This window comes from Heterodontus francisci, chromosome 37, assembly GCF_036365525.1.
Source record: "Heterodontus francisci isolate sHetFra1 chromosome 37, sHetFra1.hap1, whole genome shotgun sequence".
Lineage (NCBI taxonomy): Eukaryota > Metazoa > Chordata > Chondrichthyes > Heterodontiformes > Heterodontidae > Heterodontus > Heterodontus francisci.
In genome coordinates, this window is record NC_090407.1 from 5,777,884 (window position 1) to 5,801,284 (window position 23,401).

General features: G+C 41.0%; 1 protein-coding gene across 5 annotated transcripts in view; it reads right to left on the reverse strand.

The window, feature by feature from the left end:
- The window catches only part of pex14 (peroxisomal biogenesis factor 14), a 253,197-nt gene that overhangs the window by 54,052 nt on the left and 175,744 nt on the right, over positions 1 to 23,401 (reverse strand). For all 5 annotated transcript variants that reach the window (XM_068016938.1, XM_068016935.1, XM_068016937.1 and 2 more), the window contains one exon: positions 8,486 to 8,588. In XM_068016938.1, coding sequence (XP_067873039.1) covers positions 8,486 to 8,588 — 103 coding nt within the window. The remainder of the gene's footprint in view (positions 1 to 8,485; positions 8,589 to 23,401) is intronic.

Consider the following 23,401-nt stretch of genomic DNA (forward strand, 5'->3'; position numbering starts at 1 on the left):
AAAGATTTTCAGCACAGGGAGATTACAGAAGAGGGGAAAAGAAGGAATAAATGAATAAACATAGTGAACAGTACTGAACAACCAAAGGTTCAATGAATGGAAATATTTCAGCCAGAATATAAGAAATCTTAATATGCTACAAGATGACATTCATCTATCCATCTTTATTCGCATAAAGATTAAGGACTGATAAAGGATTTATAAGTCAAAGCCTGTGCATAATTTTTAAAATGATGATAAATTAAGTAGATGATTGGGAGGGTTTATCAAAATGTATTTCCTTTCAAAGAAAAATATTCACCAAATTTCAGCAATGTCCACTCAGACATAGTTTAAAAACTTTCAAGCTGAGATTAAGATTGTTACAAAAAGTTATAAGAAATTGTATCCAACACAGGATGATATCTTTTAAATATAGATAAATGCACGATACAGTGCAATTTGAAAACTGTTTGAGGATAGAAACCCAACTTATATTATGTATTGTAAATTTGAGGAGGGAGTGGGAACTTTTAAGACAATCCCTAGAATCTCAGTTCCCGCTTACCGAGCCTTTTTTAAATGTTTGTTCAAGAAAATATATGAGAGGTACATGAAGACTTGAAGATTTGATTGTATATTTTTGCATCAGTAAACAGATGAGCATGAGATGGGAATGTCCTATAATGTTCTTAGGGCCCCATGATGTGCAAAGTATACAAAAATCTTATGCTAAGTCACACAGGTCGCCCTTGTTTCTCAGGATTTCATCCATGACTGCATAATTGCATCTCATTTTGGTGCCATGTTTGAACAGATCCATGGCTTTGTTTTTCAGCACCAGTTTTTGATATCGATGTTATTGTCATTCGGCTGGTGTAGCACAGCTGGCACCTCACAGCTTGGAAAATATACACATGCCAGTCATCTAATAATTTTTAATTTTGGCTTCCTGATTTTCAATTTTTTTCGATTTCCTTGGTGTTCACCACACGAGTCATTGATAAGGCTTAGTGCTGTTTTTTCCTGAAAATTACTTCACCTAATACTGGTATGGAAGTGTCAGTTATCAAACATATTAGTGCCATTTGTACTCATTTTATTATATACATTTGCAACTCTATAATTTAGCTAATTAAAGAGTAAGCTTTAAATGTTCTACTGTGTTGCAGGATTTATTCAGCAGTTCTTATACTGTCCTTGTTAATGTCTCATACTAGAGATAGATGTTAACCTCTGAGTTTTCAGCAATTAGGGCTGCCCATCAATTTTTCAATTCCATGCCTTTCTCTAGTGAAATGATCAGATTACAGTGATTCCCACTCATATTTCTCAAATTTACATAGGTTTTCTTTATCCTCTAAGTATAAATTGAATTTTGCACCAACAATTCAATGATCTGAATCTAGTTCCACAGTATTGTATTCACCATTTTCTAACTGAATGCTGCTGATGAGGTGATCTAATTCAGTCCAGATTCCATTAGGGTCCTATTACCTTCATATCCTGCTGGGGAAGTGTGGAAATTTGGCTGGAAAGGAGTGTGAGTTACAGATCTTAAGAGTTTGCCATGCTCATTGGTAATGGCACTCTGGGAAGGACAGGAACTAACATTAACAGTGGTAGCAGATAAAAAATATAGGATTTTAAAAAGTTAGTTAAATAAGAACAATGTTCAACAGAATCTTATATTTTTACTTTTCTTTTCCAACTCCTAAGCTTCAAATATGCCATTTTACAAGCCACTTGCCCTCCATTCATCATCTATATGTTCAAGTGAAAAATCACTGTACTGTCTCCTGCTCTAACTTATTCTTCCTCAGGATCTCTAAACTGTGAAGCTCTTCCAAGAAACTGTGAATCCTCCCTTCAGTCTTCTCCCCCTAACCTCCCAACCTTCAGGCTTTTACCTAAACACTGCTTCTTGTTTTAACCTCGTTTCCCCTTTATTCTTTGCACATTGGTAGCATTCCTTCAGTATAGAACTTGGCCCTTCACCTTCATTTCTAAATTTAAAAAAATAGGACCACTATTCCTTCTATTTTTATTCACACAAAGACAAAATAAATATATGGTTATTCGAGAAACTATACAAATATTTCCTTCTGCACGATTCCCAAACATAGGTTTTGCAAAATTTTGGAGAATGTGATGCTATTGTATAAATGCAAGTTATATTTCTCTTACCTCCACCCAGCACTATGGAGATCAATAAAAGCAATTGCTTTATGTGATCTTCTTAGTCAAAAAATGTCTCAGTTTATCCATTAGTGATTGGACACTGAATTAGTTTGTTCATCCACACTGTATGCTAATGAGTTGTAATTTGCACCACTTTTTGATCACTTCTAACTGGCACAACATATCTGAAAACCTTCTGTTTTTACACAATTAATATCCTATTTCAGATACGCAAAAATATACGTGAACATCACCCCTCAGTCCCATACGTGGATCTTGTGACCCCGCAATCAGAAGAAAACCATTATGAGGGAGTCATCCGACACTGGGGAGGTATCAAAGATTAGAAACTGGCTAATTGGGTGCCCGTACTCAAAAGGGTGACGTTAGTCACTTCCAATCTAGGTGAAATTTTAGAATCGATCAGGAGTAAACTTATGAATCATCTGTACAATGACAATGTAAGTGGACAGAATAATAGCAGATTAAACTTAATGTAGACTTTTGTAAAGTACCATACATAAGAAAAAAATTGATGACATATCTCATGAATGGGGTTGAAAAAGCGAAGGATGATGTTGAAAGAACCCGAGGAGCCTTTGCAGACTCAACGTTAAACATACCCAACCAATGTTTAGCAGCAGAAAACAAAATTAATTGGATATTGAACCACATAGCCAAAACAGTAGGAATATTGAAACAGGAGTAGGCCATTCAGCTGCTTGAGCCTATTCTGCCATTCAATGAGATCATGGGTCATCTGTATCCTAACCTTGGCTCAGTGGGTAGCACTCTCACCTCCGAATCAGAAGGTTGCGGGTTCAGTAATGTGAGCACAAAATTCTAGCTGACACTCCAGTGCAGTACTAAGGGAATGTTGCACTGTTGGAGGTGCTGTCTTTTGAAGGAGACGTGAAACCGAGGTCACGTCTGCTGGGGAGACAATGGCGCAGTGGTAATGTCACTGAATTTGTAATCTAGAGGCCCAGGCTAATGTCCCTGGGGACACGGGTTCAAATCCTGGTGGAATTCAAATTAAATTAATAAATTCAATTAATTTAAAAAAATCTGGAATTGAAAGCTAGTCCCAGTAATGGTGCCATGAAATTATCATCGACTCTTGTAAAAACCCATCTGAATCACTAATGTCCTTTAGGGAAGGCCTACACATGACTCCAAACCCACAGCAGTGTGGTTGACTCTTAACAGCCCTCTGAAATGGCCTAGCAAGCCATCCAGTTGTCAAGGACAATTAGGGATGGGTAACAAATGCTGGCCTTGCCAGTGATGCCCATATCCCATGAAAGAATTTTAAAAATCCTTCAATACACCTGGTTAGCAAGAAATCTATCGCTCTCAGATTTAAAATTAATTGACCAGCATCTACAGTTAGTACTATGATAGCATTATTACTAAAATGTACAGCAGCAAAATTAAACAGTACCTTGACAACTTGGTCCCGTTCTGGTCAGCCAGAAATAAGGGAGATATTCTAGCACTGCAGGCAGTGCAGAAAAAGCCACAAGGCTAACCTCCCCAGGACAGGAATCTATAAGGAGAAACCTGGGCTTTTCAGACCCAAAAACGAAGCATCTGAGAAACGATTTCATCGAGGTATACCATATTGTTAAGATATAGAAAAAGTTAACTAAAAATATTACTTTAAACTGTATGAGTAGAACTTGGTTGGTACATTCAACTCAGCAGTAAATTCTTCTTGGCACACAGGGTGCACAACATGAGGAATAAACTTTCAGATAATGTAGGGAGGCAAAAACCCTGGATCCAGTTAAGAAACAACTGGAAATTAAAGTGGTGTGATATTAAGATCTGTTTGGATAGTGAATCAAGGTAAGTTGAGTGGCCTTCCCCTTCATCCATAATTATCTTGTGATCTTGAGTACACTTTTACAGTCCAATATTTAGTTAAACAATAGTGTCACCCAAGGGATGTTAACATAGGCCCCTTGTGTGTACTGGATACTATGCTACCATGTGTTTTCTTCTGTCTTTATGAAAGGCAAACTGTAAAACATTCTAATGAGACAAGGCTGATTGTAAAATGACAAACTGTCTTAGAAATATAGGAACAAACAAAATATCGTTTTCCAGTGATATATATCTGTTACGACCAGGTGAGAAAAGTGCCTAGGGGTCTTTTCAGCCTTCACCTGGTCTTATTGTAACAGGATTTAATTTTAGACACACTGTGTTTTGAGCTCCCCCTTGGTGAATCCTTGTTCACCACTTTCCAATTATAATGCAAAGAAATGAGCATAAATAGGCTCTCTTAGGTTTAAAGAAGAAAAGTGAAATTTATTAAACCTTAAACTTAATCTCTAATTTGGTTAATGTCGACGAATACACACTGCGCCCCACGCTATCATGCATACGCGATACGCACATGCAAACAGTGATAGAAAAGAGAAGAAAAATAAAATGGATAGGTTTGAGGAAATCTCTGACAGGGGGTTTTTACCGTGCTTCGAACTTGCTGTAGACCTTGATTGTAGGTAGTCTTGCTTTTTGTTGGGGCCCAGTATTCTCCTTAAACCTTGTTAACTGTAGGAGACTTTTCTCTCATGGGGTTCATATGTCTTCAGTGGTTTCCGAAGCTGGTGAGAGCGAGATGAGAGCAGACAGGAGAGAGGTGTTCTCAGTCCAGGTGCAAAGAGCTTTCTCAAATTCCCTGTGGCAAGTTCAAATTCAAAAAAACTCCAAGAGTCAGTTAGTCATGTGACTAAACTGGTCTGACCACGTCTGTTTGGGTATTTGGCCATCTTAGCAGTTAACCTGGAATGCTTGCCTCTCCACCTTCAACGTCTGGTAATCAAAAGTCCATTGTGGATTAAATTGGAGCAGGGAGTGGCTTCTTTGTCCGTTCCAAATACCGTCTATTACTATGCAAAAAAGGTCTTTCCGGCAAGGGGCCTGGCAATTCCTTGTGATAGGTCCTCTTTTCTTTCCAGCACCAATTTAAGTTTTAATGCTCATGTGGCGAAATTTTTTTTATTCATTCATGGGATGTGGGCGTCACTGGCAAGGCCAGCATTTATTGCCCATCCCTAATTGCCCTTGAGAAGGTGGTGATGAGCTGCCTTCTTGAACTGCTGTAGTTCATGTGGGGTAGGTATACCAACAGTGCTGTTAGGGAGGGAGTTCCAGGATTTTGACCCAGCGACAGTGAAGGAACGGTGATATAGTTCCAAGTCAGGACGGTGTGTGACTTGGAGGGGAACTTGCAGGTGGTGGTGTTCCCATGCATTTGCTGCTCTTGTCCTTCTAGTTGGTAGAGGTCACGGGTTTGGAAGGTGCTGTCTAAGGAGTCTTAGTGTGTTGCTGCAGTGCATCGTGGAGATGGTACACACTGCTGCCACTGTGCGTCGGTGGTGGAAAGAGCGAACGTTTGTGGATGCGGTGCCAATCAAGCAGGCTGCTTCGTCCTGGCTGGTGTCGAGCCTCTTGAGTGTTGTTGGAGCTGCACCCATCCAGGCAAGTGGAGAGTATTCCATCACACTCCTGACTTGCGCTTTGTAGATGGTGGACAGGCTTTGGGGAGTCAGGAGGTGAGTTACTCGCTGCAGGATTCCTAGTCTCTGACCTGCTCTTGTAGCCACTGTATTTATACGGCTACTCCAGTTCAGTTTCTGGTCAATGGTACCCCTAGGATGTTGATAGTGGGGGATTCAGCGATGGTAATGCCGTTGAATGTCATGGGGAGATGGTTAGATTCTCTCTTGTTGGAGATGGTCATTGCCTGGCACTTGCGTGGTGCACGTTACTTGCCACTTATCAGCCCAAGCCTGGATATTGTCCAGGTTTTGCTGCATTTCTACACGGACTGCTTCAGTATCTGAGGAGCCACGAATGATGCTGAACATCGTGCAATCATCAGCGAACATCCCCACTTCTGACCTTATGATTGAAGGTAGGTCATTGATGAAGCAGCTGAAGATGGTTGGGCCTAGGACACTACCCTGAGGAACTCCTGCAGTGATGTCCTGGAGCTCAGATGATTGACCTCCAACAACCACAACCATCTTCCTTTGCGCTAGGTATGACTCCAGCCAGCAGAGAGTTTTCCCCCTGATTCCCATTGACCTCAGTTTTGCTAGGGCTCCTTGATGCCATATTCCGTCAAATGCTGCCTTGAAGACTGAAGGAAAGTGAAGCAGCTGAAGATATGTGTCTCATTCTTGGCAGGCGGGGGGCTTGCCTGACAATATCTATTCCCTGCTACTTGTATCATGAAAATTTTTTAAAAATAAGCAATTTGGCACTATGCAGAGCTCAGTTTCAAGCTAATTGTGTCTGATTTCAGGTTAGAAGCAATGTGGGTTCAATCCTGCCATTCTCAATCTCCATATATCTGTGACTGACTCAAGAACGATCTCTCCTTTACCAACAGAAATTAGCAATCAGTCTTTCTCCTTTGGTTTCCATTACCTCTCGTACATTTTTATTTGTCACTGCAATCCTGAAGATAAACCATATCATAACTGATTGTTTGTCCTTTTGGAGTGAATCAAGGTGACATCTCAACATAACACTTTGTTGTTATTTCCACATATATAAATGCTTTCTACGTTTTGACAGTTTTCCAGCATTTCTCATCAACAATTCCTGAAAATATTTTTTGAACTCTTAGTGTTTCCATAAGTGCAGGTAACATCATTAGACATAAAGAATGCTTTTTTTCAACTACATTCGAACACTTCAAAAATACAAAGAACACAAATGCAGAACATGCATAGAAAGCCCTCAAAGCATCCTGGATATTCTTGGGTTGCAGGCATAATATTACATATTTTAAGTGATGGAGAATGCACCAGGTTTATGTCTGATTTTGCTCATGGTACCCAAATAGTGATAGGGTGCTATAGTTGCCTTCCCTGGTTACTGGGTTAGGCAAGGGGAAAAAGATAAAAGTTAGCCTGGTTTCTCACTCCTGGTAATGCTTGCTGGATGATTCACATTTGACAAATCAGATGAGAACAGGACTGGGCTTTGTCGTGTTGCCCTTTGAAGTCAAATGGCCTGCTGACACTCACTGTCCAGACTCTCAAATGAAGAATAGCTATTTGGGCAAAGTATCAGAGAGCTGACAGTGCCCTTGGATATGTACTCAAACAAGAATCAGAGAATAGGAAGAAAAACTGAGGGAAAAACATTGGGGGTTCATTGGGTTTTCTCCAATAGCTGTTTCTCATGGAGATTGGTAAAACTAGTGAAAAGTTAAGGTTTCAAAGACAATTCTCCTGGAAGTATGAAAACAACAACCTTGATCAAAGCTATCATTACAATGCCTTGCAGTACAGCAATCAGTTTAGGTACATTCATTTTAAAACTGTAAATCAATTGTTGGCAGCATAGATCTAACTTCATAAAATGTTTGACCTCAATACTAAACCCATTTCAGATTTTCATGTGATCTGTATAAAAAGAAGGAAATATGATCCAAAGTTATTTACCAAGGCATGGTCCTTATGCAGAGAGGAAGGCTCAAACTTGCGCTTGCACTTGCTTTAAAAAGCCCAAAATAAAACACCATCAGCTCAGCAGTTTTCAAATTGTTGCTCTACCCACATTTCAAGAAAAGATTATTTAAAATACACTAAAGCTAAGGTTACCTATTAACAAAGAGCTACATAAGCCATCAAATGTAGCTGGAAAACTCAAGACATCTATTTTTGGCTCAACATTGTAAGAATAAACAAACCAATGTTCATTGCAGGTTGGGAAGTTGCTTTGTTTTTCAGCTCACCAACCTGACCTGGAAAGCAAGTTCAGGCGAATTAGAAAGAGCAATTTCCCAATCCCAACTATTCCAATGCTAAACATATTCAAACCAAACGAATTGAGACATTTGATTTTCTGGACACACTTGTTCTTTCCAGCATCTTCATACTTTGACATCAAGGGCAATTCCACTTACACTATGATTCCATACAGCTCTCTAAACTCAAGTTCATGTACCTAAAAAAAAGTTTATTGGGAAATAGAGTATTCTCAAAGAATCACACATTAAACCTCAGATGCGTATCATGATTTGGTTATTTCAAGAACGCCAGTTACGAGCATGTACATCACAGCAGACACACACAATTTAGGTTGTCTAGTCTCGTTAAGATGTTAGGGTCAAAAGCTTTTCATTAAAAGATAACTGAAACCAGATGGGTAAACAAGCAATTTCATAGGAAAGAGAAATTACAGAAGCTTCATCTTTTAATTTAGGAAGATTTGCATACCAGAAAACTGAACTTCTTTTACAGAATTAAAAGATGAGGAAATTCAACAGTAAATTTATGAAAGCATTAATCTTCACCTGTCTGTGTTATAGTCCCACTTAGCTCAGAAACACCTGACTCAATCCTCTGCAGATGTTTCTTGTCTTCCTTGCTGGCCACTAGAAGAGGCAGAATATATCTCTGGAAGAACAAAATTATTCAAAAAGATTAACGAAGGAAATATTTAGTGAATTCATCATGGCTGCATGTGTACCATCTACAAGATGGACTGCAGCAACTCACCAAGGCTCCTTCCACAGCACCTACTAAGCCTTCAACCTCTAACACCTAGAACAAGGACAGCAGATGCATGGGATCATCACCACCTGCAAGTTCCCCTCCAAGTCACTCCAAGACTGCAGCAGTTCAAGAAGGCAGTTCACCACCACCTTCTCAAGGAAAATTAAGAATGGACAATAAATGCTGGCCTAGCCAGCGCCACCCACATCCCATGAACGACATAAAAAATGTACCAGAATATGTAATTTAACCAATTTAGTAAATTCTCTCTCTCCTACCTCATAACTCATCATCACCACACAATACGAGTGGACAAGCAGGGTTTAAGAAAGGTTTCTATTACAGTGCGGCGCTGCACATGATAAGATTCCATGGACCAAGACAGAACGTCATGTCTTCGCTCTTTGTTCTTCAATGAGTTAACACTCCATCTCATAATTAATATTTACATGCTTCCAAAGTCAGATCTCTGCTAAAGCAGAGGAAGATACAGGGCTAAGGAAAGAAACTAGGGAAATGGGGTTAGTTGGATTGCTCCAGCACAGACATGATGGGTTGCCTGCTGTGCTGTACACTACTACTGTGTCAAGTTACAACTTGCAGTGGAAATGAGTACTTGACACTATGCAAAGCTTTCCACACTGCACATGACTATCTATGCATCTGTCTATAATTTATTATAAAACTAGTATGCTTAGCGCAGTTTTGTCACACTTCCTTGTAACACTTCAGGAAACGCTTTGCTTCTGAGTCAGAGGTCGTGGGTTTAATCCCGAATCCAGAGATTTGAGCACATAATCCAGGCCAACACTTCATTGCAGTATTGATGGAATGTTACACCATTGGATGTGCTGTGTTTCGGATGAGACATTAAACCAAAGCCTCATCTGCCCTCTCAGGTGGGTGTAAAAGATCCTACGGCACTATTCGAATAACAACAGGGGAGTTTTCCTGGTATCTTGGACAATATTTATCCCTCAACCCACATCACTAAAACAGATTACCTACTCATTCCAGAACAATGTATTATTTATTTTCTCATTGCTGTATGTAGGACCTGCTCTGTGGGAATTGGCTGCTGCCTTTGCTGACATTACAAAAAAGTACTTAATTGGCTGTAAAGTGTATTGGGATGTCCTGAGATCGTGAAAGGCAAGATCTTTCTCTTTCTTATGTGCAAGTTTCTTATATTCAAATTCTTGCAGTGTAAATTGACTGACATTCAAATTCTTTCAGCTAACTTCGCTGAGCTCAACAAAACTTCTTGCAGCAAATTGGCTAAGTAAATTCATTAACTTTGAAACAGTTTGAGTAATTGTAATTTGGTCACATGCACCTTTCTTAGCAGGGAAAGGTGAGCTGATCAAATCGCTCAAACTACTTCTTGAAAAGAAATTTCCTACCATTTCTCCCACCCCATCCAACCAGCTTGAGTAAAAACAATGCTCGAATAATATTAAAAATTACATATTTCACAGTGACGACATTAAACTTAGCAATAAAATAATCTTGTAGGCTTTAATACTTTTGTTATTGTTCTTAACTTGAAGATCGCAACTTCTCTTAAAAACCTAGCTCGATTCTGATATTTTTGTGCAAAGTTGGAAGGAAATCTCAAACTGCACACGCACTACATATAATTATTCGAAGTTACAGGATAAATCCCGGATGCTATATTCAGACGAAACTAGCAGAGTTTTTTTTTAAAGTAATAGAGAGTTGTGTCTGCGTGTGTATGAGAGATAGAGGATAAAAAAAAACAGAAACTGGAAGAGACCATTTCAAACATGAGAGAGTACTGTTTGCCCATGCCTGTCCTGACCAAAATTTATCCCTGCCTCACTAAAAGAAATTATCTGATCACTGCACACCTGGAATTGCTTTAATCTTTGATACCAAAACAATATTAGTGGAAAGGCAAATTGCATCTTTCCCATAACAGCATTTCAGTTAATGCATTTCTGAAAATGATTTTAATGCAAGCTGAAGTTAGGGTGCAAACTATCTTCTTGTGCTGCTAAGTCCGTGATCTGTCACCCACCCTCCATGCTGCCAAACCTCAAGGCCCCACCACAGTTTTACCAAATTCCTAGACACCCTTCCCTCTGTGCTATCAAAACCAAGGACACCGCCTCACCCCACACCACCACTGCTGCTAAGCACCATGTATCTAAGTTAAACATGGCACAACACACATACCATCTTGCTGTAGCTTTTAAAATAGCAAAAAAAAAAAATTAAGTAACACAGGTAGAGGGACATATAATAATCAACAAAGCCAGTGATTTACAGTTTTTATGGAAGAGTGAACAGAGTCAATGAACTGGATCTCCAAAACTCCACTGCAAATCCCGGAATACCAGTCAATCAAAATGGAATTTGACTTATTCAATCACTGTAAATCAGCGACCCTGATAAAAATATTTGCATTACATGGAATAACATCCCTATTATAAAACAGTGTATCCGTCAATTCCCAACAAGTAAAACGACAGGACATCCACCAGTCTATATTAAAAAGTCTTATGTCTAGTGCACATCTGTCACACTTCACATTTAGAAGTGTCAAAATCAAGAAGTTACAAACACACGTCAACCTACAAAATTTCCGAAACAGCAAGCCTTGGGATAAGCCTACAGGGTCATTCCTGAGTGGCGTCCTTAAAATGGGCAGGCCAGATTAAACATAGCTCCCACCCAATATTGAACACCCAATCGTGCTCCAGACCATTTAAAAGTTATGTCATGGGAGATCAGCTAGTTTCTTTCACAAAATGAGAATCAACATTGAGGCCAAATATCTAAATGAACTACTTTTTATAACGTCTTTATAAATTCTCCAAAATGTCTGAAAAATGGTAACTTAATAGACTAATCAGAAATATCAATTAATAAACAGGGAATCTTACAATTTGTCCACAGTAAATCAAGATACTTCTTAATAATTCAATGAGGGGGAAAGTTATTTGGTACTTACTTAAGGCTCACATTCACAATATCATTTGTAAACCTCCATTCCTCTCACATTTCCATGGCTAAATCACCAATCCTTGTTATCCATCACAGCCTTTGTTTGAGGAATGAAAATCTTTTACTCAATTTTTCAAAGATAGTTCCTTCATATACTTTGCAAGTCTAACAGGTACAACCTCAACTTTTATTGCTCCGTCAGTCCTTTTATCTCACAATATTCTTACTCTCATTATATCCTTTGACCTCAAGTGGAGCTCCCACTTTTCACCATTTTAGAATTTTGCGCCAGCACCTAATCCCAATTAACCTAAATTACTGTTACCTGATTTAATTAGTCTTCTCCTTTACTGTCTTCAACCTTGGTGCTGTCCTGCGCTATTGGCTTTTGCCCGACATCTGGTTTCTTCTTTGTAATTTTAGTCAGGTCTCCTTTCAAGAGATTTGTCAATTTCACCTTATCTGTTTTCTCCTTATTCCCAGGATTAACATTACATTGGCCAGTGTTTAACCAGCTTTACATAACAGAAGACTGATGAATAAAGGGTCTAAGCACAACAGTGAATTTTCATACTAGCCTTTCACATCTTGGTCTTGGTCTTGGTTTGAATCCAACACAACTCATGGGAAGCTGTAAATGCCCAATGTGAAATGGCTGCACGCAGTATTATTAACGGTCCATATTGGACACAAGTTTACAACCTGGCCAACTTTAATTCAGCACAAATTACCAGTCTCTCAACCAGATAGAAAAAATTACATTCTTGTAGTAGGGAATGCTGTTCTGGTTAGGTTAGTGACACTGATGGGGTACTGTCGAGGGTGCATTAACTCTGTATGCATTCCATTCCTACATTTTACCTAGAAGTACTAATAGTGAAAAAATAATCCAATACCTAACATTCCACAGTGAGTAATGAGTAGAAGAAACCCAATAAACTTCTTGTTTTAATCCTTTTCCTGATTCAATCATGGCTCTCTGTTACAGGTGTGTTGTATAATAGAGTACCTGTAAATGTCTTTTGAATTACCTGTATAGGAGATTTTTCTTTGGGAAAAATAGGTAATGATATGGAACCATTGCTTAGATGATTATTTTGAAAAGAAGAAATTGAGGAGAAGGAAAAGGCCATTAGGTCCATATATATTCCTTTTTGCTTAAATCAATCACACCTACCTTGTCCTCATTCTAATTGTTAGTCCCTTCTCTGTCCAGAAATGATGTGCTTCAATTTTCTGCCCACACAATCTTTTCCACTGAGGACTGGATGAACAAGGCTCCTTCCCCCTTTGTCACTCACTTAGCTCCTACTCCATGCCTGAGCCATTATCTGCAGGAGTCTATTCTCATTAGAGGGAACAGGCTAGTTTCACACTGCAAGGAAGGCTACAATACCTATACCTCCCATCAGCATTCCCTGACTCTTGCTGAGATCACAAGACGTGAAGAGCAACATTCATCGCAAAGGTACATCAGGAGCCTGGATAGAGACTTGATGCCCACTGAATGAGAACAAGGAAGGTTATAAGAAGGGCAAAGAGAAACAGTGCTCAGAATATGATACATTAGGACAGAATGTTGAATGCAAGAGCAACAGGGAAACATACTAAAAGGCACAGCTGAGGGGCAGGTGGTTCATATAATTAGAACTTATTCAGTAAGCCATTTTTGTCTTGCACCAAGTACCCCAACCACTTGAGGACATCAGCAGCATTTCTCTAGAAACCAAAAGTCTGCTAATTCTCATCCACTAATTTCTCCCAGGTTTTTAAATCCTCTTATATGTTTTAGGTCTTTTACATGATGATTTACATACTGTGTGCCAACAGCAGGCATGCTTCAAGCAGAGCAGAACAGGATGCCCCCAAGGTACCCATGTCAAGGGAATCATCTTTTTACAAACGTAAAAGGTTGAACAAGGTTAGTGCCACTGACTATGTGAAAGGTCGTGAGGATCAAATGTATGGAATATTAAGATGTTACACTGAAGCAACAAGGATGGCTTTTGGTTGAGGTAGACACTAACCACCGCATCTAATTTGGGATACTTCATGATGGCATTGGGTCCATCAGAAACATAATTCCTTTTGAATGCAACTCCACACACGAAAAAGTGTAAAGTTGCAGCTTATGTAGATTCTATTTATACTTGGTTTGAAATCCAGCCTACCAGATCAAATGAAGCAGATCATCTCTAAGTGGAAGCATCTGCAACAAACTATTAAGGGTAAAGTTTAATTTTTTAATTAGCTTTCTAAACTTGATTTCTACAGAGAAACATCAAGAACAGATTTTCCAGTTATTATTCAGTGTAAAGCTGATTATGACATAAGCTGCAATAAAACATTTTGAACTCGGGTTAAGTAACTGTTAACGCAACTTAATCAATGGATCTACTGCAGGGAAACAGCTAGTAGCAGAACTGAGAATGTGCTAAAACTTTTTTTGTTTAGGTGCAATTAGACCCTCAGCACCATTCAAAACAACACCTAGAAAGAAATAGGCTGATTTTTTTTTACCAGCCATGAACTGGTGGATATATTATAGTATTACAAGTTTGATCTCACAAATGTGCTTGCCTCATAACTTGCAATTAGAGTGCATTTAACATAACAAAATGTCCCAAGGCAGTCCACAGGTACATTATTAAACAAAATTTGACACCAAGTCATGTGAGGAGATATTAGGGCAAATGACCAAAAGTAGTAGGTTTTAAGGAGCATCTTAAAAGGAAGAAAGAGAGTTAGAGAGGTTTATGGAGAGAATTCCAGAGCTTAGGTCTTTGGCAGCTAAAAGCATGGCTGCCAATGGTGGAGCAATTAAAATTGGGGTTGCACAAGAGGCCAGAATTGGAGGAGTGCAGCAAAACTGAATTTTGAAACTGCGGCACACACTTGGGTGTGGATTTGCACCTGTTATTCAACAAGACCTAGCATTAGACTTGTTGGAGAATCATGCATGGTGTGAGGAGCTCATGAAAGGGAAGATTAAGAGAAAAATAGAAGCATTGTCAGAAACACACTATAAGTCATGTAAGATGCAATGTAGAAACTGGATATCATTTAAGCTATGTGTATAGTGGAAAAAATGTTTCAGTTAACAGAAATACAGTGGATGTTGGTAGACAATTCTTCAATTTTCCAGGTTGTATTCAGTCATTAAGAATATGAACTTTATTAAGTAGTTACTTAATGCCTTCATAGCCCATATGCTTATTGATAAGTGATGTAGCACCATGCTCCTGCTGCTTTGAAGTTTATTTTTGTTTCATATTTAACTAGTTAAAAATAAATCTACATAGCACTGCATCGGGTGCCAGGAACACGTGATGCAAACAGTAATGACAAAAGCTGTACTGTCACACAACAGGTGCATAGGATATAAAGAATACAATCCAAGGGAAGCCAGAGATATGGGACTCGATATCTGAGATGTCGGTAACACCATGATTTACACCTGGAATAATTTCCATACTGGAACTGTATTCATTCCTTGGAAGTAATATAACAGAAGGCTACGGTCTAACAACAGGTAGAACATACAAGTGCTCTAGTGTTCCGAAGAAGGGTCACTGACCCGAAACGTTAACTCTGCTTCTCTTTCCACAGATGCTGCCAGACCTGCTGAGTGATTCCAGCATTTCTTGTTTTTGTTTCAGATTTCCAGCATCCGCAGTATTTTGCTTTTATACAAGTGCTCTAAACTGGTTGTCTTAATCTGGGAGAGATTGGGAGCAATGTTCACACAAATACCTTTAGCATTCTACTCGAAACTTAAATTGAAACCTATCAAGTTGTAGAGAAGGATATAATCCTAATATTATGCAATTACATAATCACGGAAAAGCCACTAGCTTAGAAAAATTACATTAGATTTTTAAAGCCACAGGTAAACAACCAGTTGTGTCCTTTGATATTCCAGCAAATGCAGTTTTGCCTCAGCTGAGTGTAATACAGCAAACACTTAATTATCCAAACCCCTCAACACAAACATACGAATTAGGAACAGGAGTAGGCCACTCGGCCCTTTGAGCCTGCTCTGCCATTCAATAAGTTCATGGCTGAACTGATTACTCCACATTTCCACCTACCCCCAATAACCTTCCACCCCCTTGCTTATCAAGAATCTATCTACCTCTGCCTTAAAAATATTCAGACTCTACTTCCAACGCCTTTTCAGGAAGAGAATTCCAAAGACTCACGAAAAATTCAGATGTTAAATGGGCGACCACTTATTTTTAAACAGTGTGCAGCAAGGTTAGACTCAAACCAAAGAAGCTGCATCACTCCAAGCAGAAGGGCCACCCGCGCATCAACACGAGCAGAATTTCTTATCCACAGCTGTTACAAAAATTTCTAAATTCACTTGTAAAAGCCCCTCAAAACACTCCCACAGGGGATGCTGAGACCAAGTGGGCCCACATCAGAGACGCCATCTATGAGTCAGCTTTGACCACCTATGGCAAACGTGTGAAGAGAAATGCAGACTGGTTTCAATCTCATAATGAAGAGCTGGAACCTGTCATAGCCGCTAAACGCATTGCACTGTTGAACTACAAGATAGCCCCCAGCAAGTTAACATCCGTAGCACTTAAAGCAGCCAGTAGCACTGCACAAATGACTACTGGCAACACCTATGCAGTCATATTCAGCTGGCCTCAGACACCGGAAACATCAGAAGAATGTATGATGGCATTAAGAGAGCTTTTGGGCCAACCATTAAGAAGATCGCCACCCTCAAATCTAAATCAGGGGACACAAACACTGACCAACGCAAGCAAATGGACCGCTGGGTTGAGCACTACCCAGAACTGTACTCCAGGGAGAATGTTGTCACTGAGACCGCCCTCAATGCAGCCCAGCCTCTACCAGTCATGGATGAGCTGGACGTACAGCCAACAAAATCGGAACTCAGTGATGCCATTGATTCTCTAGCCAGTGGAAAAGCCCTGGGAAGGACGGCATTACCCCTGAAATAATCAAGAGTGCCAAGCCTGCTATACTCTCAGCACTCCATGAACTGCTTTGCCTGTGCTGGGACGAGGGAGCAGTACCTCAGGACATGCGCGATGCCAATATCATCACCCCCTATAAAAACAAAGGTGACCGCGGTGACTGCAACAACTACCGTGGAATCTCCCTGCTCAGCATAATGGGGAAAGTCTTCGCTCGAGTCGCTTTAAACAGGCTCCAGAAGCTGGCCGAGCGCGTCTACCCTGAGGCACAGTGTGGCTTTTGTGCAGAGAGATCGTCCATTGACATGCTGTGCTCCCTTCGTCAGATACAGGAGAAATGCTGCTACCAACAACAGATGCCCCTCTACGTTGCTTTCATTGATCTCACCAAAGCCTTTGACCTCGTCAGCAGACGTGGTCTCTTCAGACTACTAGAAAAGATCGGATGTCCACCAAAGCTACTAAGTATCATCACCTCATTCCATGACAATATGAAAGGCACAATTCAGCATAGCGGCACCTCATCAGACCCCTTTCCTATCTTGAGTGGCATGAAACAGGGCTGTGTTCTCACACCCACATTGTTGGGGCTTTTCTTCTCCCTGCTGCTCTCACACGCGTTCAAGTTTTCAGAAAAAGGAATTTTCCTCCATACAAGATCAGGGGGCAGGTTGTTCAACCTTGCCCGTCTAAGAGCGAAGACCAAAGTACGGAAAATCCTCATCAGGGAACTCCTCTTTGCCGACGATGGTGCTTTAACATCTCACACTGAAGAGTGCCTGCAGAGTCTCATTGACAGGTTTGCGGCTGCCTGCAATGAATTTGCCTAACCATCAGCCTCAAGAAAACGAACATCATGGGACAGGACGTCAGAAATGCTCCATCTATCAATATCGGCGACCACGCTCTGGAAGTGGTTCAAGAGTTCACCTACCTAGGCTCAACTATCACCAAGACCCTGTCTCTCGATGCAGAAACCAACAAGCGCTGCTATGTCCAGACTGGCCAAGAGAGTGTGGGAAAATGGCGCACTGACACGGAACACAAAAGTCCGAGTGTATCAAGCCTGTGTCCTCAGTACCTTGCTCTATGGCAGCGAGGCCTGGACAACGTATGTCAGCCAAGAGAGACGTCTCAATTCATTCCATCTTCGCTGCCTCCGGAGAATACTTGGCATCAGGTGGCAGGACCGTATCTCCAACACAGAAGTCCTCGAGGCGGCCAACATCCCCAGCTTATACACACTACTGAGTAAGCGGCCCTTGAGATGGCTTGGCCATGTGAGCCGCATGGAAGATGGCAGGATCCCCAAAGACACATTGTACAGTGAGCTCGTCACTGGTATCAGACCCACCGGTCGTCCATGTCTCCACTTTAAAGAGGTCTGCAAACATGACATGAAGTCCTGTGACATTGATCACAAGTCGTGGGAGTCAGTTGCCAGCGATCGCCAGAGCTGGCGGGCAGCCATAAAGGCGGGGCTAAAGTGTGGCGAGCCGAAGAGACTTAGCAGTTGGCAGGAAAAAAGACAGAAGCGCAAGGGGAGAGCCAACTGTGTAACAGCCCCGACAACCAATTTTTTCTACAGCACCTGTGGAAGAGTCTGTCACTCTAGTATTGGCCTTTTAGCCACTCCAGGCGCTGCTCCACAAACCACTGACCACCTCCAGGTGCTTACCCATTGTCTCTCGAGACAAGGAGGCCAAAGAAGACCCCAGTTCTAGATTCTCCCACAAGGGGAAACATCCTTCCCACATCCACCCTGTCAAGACTCCTCAGGATCTTATATGTTTCAATCAAGTCGCCTCTTACTCTTCTAAATTCCAGCGGATACAAGCCTAGCCTGTCCAATCTTTCCTCGTAAGAGAGCCCGCCCATTCCAGGTATTAGACTACTAAACATTCTCTATACTTCCTCCAATGCATTTACATCCTTCCTTAAATAAGGAGACCGATACTATACATAGTACTCCAGATGTGGTATCACCAATTCCCTGTATAGTTGAAGCATAACCTCCCTACTTTTGTATTCAATTCCCCTTGCGATAAACGATAACATTCTATTAGCTTTCCTAATTATGTTCTGTACCTGCACACTAACCTTTTGCAATTCATGCACTAGGACACCCAGATCCCTCTGCATCTCAGAGCTCTGCTATCACTCACCATTTAGATATTATGCATTTTTATTCTACCTGCCAAAGTGGACAATTTCACACTTCCCCACATTATATTCCATTTGCCAGGTTTTTGCCCACTCACTTAACCTATCTATATCCCTTTGTAGCACCCTTATGTTCTCTTCACAAGTTACTTTCCTATCTATCTTTGTGTCAACAGCAAATTTAGTAACCATACCTTCAGTCACTTCATCTAAGTCATTGATATACATTGTAAAAGGTTGAGGCCCCAGCACTGATCCCTGTGGAACACCACTCGTTACATCTTGCCAACCAGAAAATGACCCATTTATGCCTCCTCTGTTTCCTGTTAGCTAGCCAATCTTCTATCCATGCCAATATGTTACCCCCTACACTATGAGCTTTTATTTTCTGCAATAACCTTTGATGTGGCACCTTATCAAATGCCTTCTGGAAATCTAAGTACAATACATGCACCAGTTCCCCTTTATCCACAGCACATGTAATTCCCTCAAAGCACTCCAATAAGTTGGTTAAACATGGTTTCCCTATTTCCCTTTTACAAATCCATGTTGACTGTGCCCGATTAACTTGAATTTTTCTAAATGCCCTGCTATAACGTCTTTAATAATAGCTTCTAATGTTTTCCCCAAGAGAGATGTTAAGCCAACTGGCCTGTAGTTTCCTGCTTTTTGTCTCTCCTTTTGAGTAAAGGAGTTACATTCACTATTTTCCAACTAACAGAACCTTCTCCAAACCTAGGGAATTCTGGAAAATTAAAACTAATGCATCAACTATCTCACTAGCCACTTCTTTTAACACCCTAGGATGAAGTCCATCAGGACCCGGGGACTTGTCAGCCCGCAGCTCCAACAATTTGTTCAGTACCACTTCCCTGGTGATCGTAATTTTCTTGAGTTCCTCCCTCCCTTCCATTTCCTGACTTACAGCTAATACTGGGATGTTACTTGTATCCTCAATAGTGAAGACCGATGCAAAATATCTGTTCAAGTCATCTGTCATCTCCTTATTATCTATTATTAATTCCCCAGACTCACTTTCTATAAGACCAATGCTCACTTTGTTAACTCTTTTTTAAATATCTATCGAAACTCTTACTATCTGCCTTTATATTTCTAGCTAGCTTTCTCTCGTACTCTAATTTTACCTTCCATATCAACCTTTTAGTTATTCTTGCTGTTTTTTATATTCTGTCCAATCTTCTGATCTGCCTCCCATCTTTGCGCAATTATAGGCTTTTTCTTTAAGTTTGATGCTGTTTTAGTTTATCACGCTTGGCAGATTCCACCCTTGGAATTTTTCTTTCTCATTGAAGTGTATCTATTTTGTGTATTCTGAAAGATCCCCTTAAATGTCTGCCACTGCATCTCTATTGACCTATCCCTTAACCTAATTTGCCAGTTCAGTTTAGCTAGCTCTGCTTTCATGCCCTCATAATTGCCCTTATTTAAGTTAAAAATACTAGTCTTGGACCCACTCTTCTCTCCCTCAAACTGAATGTAAAATTCAATCATATTATGATCGCTGCTACCTAAGGGCGCCTTAACTATAAGGTCATTAATTAATCCTATCTCATTGTACAATACCAGGTCTAGTATAGTCTGCTCTCTGGTTGGCTCCAGAACGTATTGTTCCAAGAAATTATGCCGAAAACATTCTATGTACTCCTCATCTAGGCTACCTCTGCCCATCTGATTTTTCCAGTCTATATGTAGGTTAAAATCCCCCATAATTATCGCTGTACCTTTCTGACAAGCTGCCATTATTTCTTCCTTTATACACCGTCCTACAGTGCGGTTAATGTTAGGAGGCCTGTACACCATTCCCAAAGTGACTTCTTGCCTTCATGATTTCTCATCTCTACCCAAACTGCTTCTACATCCTGGTCTTCTGAACTTCGGTTATCCCTCTCTATTGTGCTAATACCGTCATTAATTAACAGAGCTACCCCCTCCACCTTTTCCTAGCTTTCTGTCCTTCCTAAATGCCATGATCCTTCAATATTCAGGTCCCAATCTATGTCGTTCTGCAGCCATGTCTCCGTAATGGCCATCAAATCGTACTTATTTATGTCTATTTGTGCTCTCAGTTCATCTGTTTTGTTTTGAATGCTACATGCATTCAGATACAGAACCTTGAGTTTTGTCCTTTTATTATTTTTGTAACCTCTAGCCTAACCTGTTGATTTACTCTTAGATTTGTACACTCTGTCCCTTCCTATCACAATCTGTTAATCATTTCCCATATTAATACCTTCCTCTCTTGCCTTGTCTCTAATCCTCGATTTACCATATCTTCCCAAATTTGATCCCTTGACCCCACTATTCAGTTTAAAACCCTCTCTACTTCCCTAGTTATGTAGCTCACTAGAACATCAGCCCCAGCGTGGTTCAGGTGTAGACCATCCCAATGGTACATTCACCACTTTCCCCAGTACTGGTGCCAGTGCCCCACGAACCAGAACTTCTACCACACCAGTCTTTGAGCCATGCATTAATTCCTCTAATCTTATTTGCCCTATGCAATTTGCACATGGCTCAGGTAATAATCCAGAGATTATTACCTTTGAGGTTTTGCTTCTTGATTTGGGGCCTAGTTCCTCATACTGACGATGCAGAACCTCTTTCCTTGTCCTGCCTATGTCGTTGGTACCTACATGGATCACGACGACGGGATCCTCCCCCTCGCACTGCAAGTTCCTCTCCAACCCTGAGCAGATGTCCCGAACCCTGGTGCCGGGCAGACAACACAGCCGTCTAGGCTCTCGCTCTTTGTTGCAGAGAACAGTGTCAATCCCTCTAACTATACTGTCCCCTACTACCAGTACATTCCTTTTTTCTCCCTCCACTTGAATAGCTTTCTGTACCACGGTGCCATGGTCAGGTTGCTCATCCAACCTGCAGCCCCAACTCTTATCCAAACAAACTGAAAGAACCTCAGACCCGTTGGACAATCGCAAAGGCTGAGGCTCCTGCACTCCTGCCCTCTGGGTCCCCTTACCTGCTTCAGCTGCAGCCACACTCTCCTATCCCTGACCACTGACCAAATCAGAAGACCCTATCCTAAGGGGTGTGACCGCCTCCTGGTGCAAAATGTCCAGGGAACTTTCCCCCTCCCTGATGTGTTGCAGCGTCTGCAGCTTGGACTCCAGTTCAATGACTCTGAGCTGAAGCTCTTCGAGAAGAAAACACTTACTGCAGACGTTTTTGCCCTGGATCACACTGGCATCCAGGAGCTCCCACATGCTGCAGCCGTGACACATCACCTGTCCTGCCATCCTTAATGCATTTTAATTAACCACCTAATTATTTTATTCAATTATTTATTTTATTTTCCTTATTTTTAATGTATTTTATTAAGCGTACCACTAGTTCCTTTACAACTTTAAATGTTAGGATTAGAATGGACCTTAATCACTTACCAGATACTCACCAAACTGGTAGCTTCTTCCCAAACCAATCACCTACCTGCTTGCCTGTGATGTTTGATGCTATGTTCGATTTAAATTCAATTAAATTAAAAGCTTACCTGTATACTCACCCCAGCAGCTCTCTGCTTCCCTGCTCTCACTGCTCATTGTGACGTCAGTCTGATGTCACTTTTCGATTTTTCCCTGCTCCGCTCCTGCTGCTCCCACCATGTTCCTCTCTCTCTCTCCGTTCCTGCCGTGCTCCTCTCTCTTTCTCTCCGTTCCTGCTGTGCTCCTCTCTCTTGCTCTGTCTCCGGTCTCCAACTCTGGGCTTTTGGCGCACTTTTTAAACCTCTGCTCCCGCCGTGCTCCTCTCTCTCGCCCTATCTCCAGCCTCTACACCTGTCATCTACCAAACTCATGAAAATCATGGTGAATGAGAAGCTTTTCACATAGTAACAATCTGGTACCAGTTGTCAATTTGCCTTCACAGCAAACTAGTTAACCGTGTGATGCTTTTAGGCTCACCGGTCATAAATACAGCAATTCTTTTAATATTCAGAGTGAAGCCCAAGGAGTAGCCTTGTAACCAAAGAGCGAGAGAGATAAAAACAAAGTTCTGGAAATACTCAGCAGGTCAGACAGCATCTGTGTAGAGAGAAGCAGAGTTAACGTTTCAGGTCAGTGACCTTTCGTCACAGCTGGCAAAAATTAGAAAAGGATTAGGTTTAAGCAAGTGAAGGTGCTGGTGGGGGGAAGGTTTGATGGGGAAGAAAACAAAGGGGAAGGTACATGATAGGGCAGAGGGCAGGAGAGATTAAATAACACAGATGTCATGGGACAAAGGCAAAGAGAGTGTTAATGGCAGAGTAATGTGCAGCTCTGTCCAAAAGCACAAACATGAAAAACAGGCACATGGTTAAAAAATAATAAAATAGAAAAATATTTTTAAAAACAGACCAGTCACACTCTGAAATGGTTGAACTCAATGTTCAATCCGCAAGGTTGTAGAGTGCCTAATCGAAAGATGAGGTGCTGCTCCTCGAGCTTGCGTTAACGTTCACTGGAACACTGCAGCAGGCCAAGGATAGAAATGGGAGCATGAGAGCAGGGGGTTTGTGCTGAAATGGCAAGAAACCGGAAGCTCGGGGTCATACTTTCGCACTGAGTGGAGCTGTTCCGCAAAGCAGTCACCCAATCTACGTTTGGTCTCCCCAAT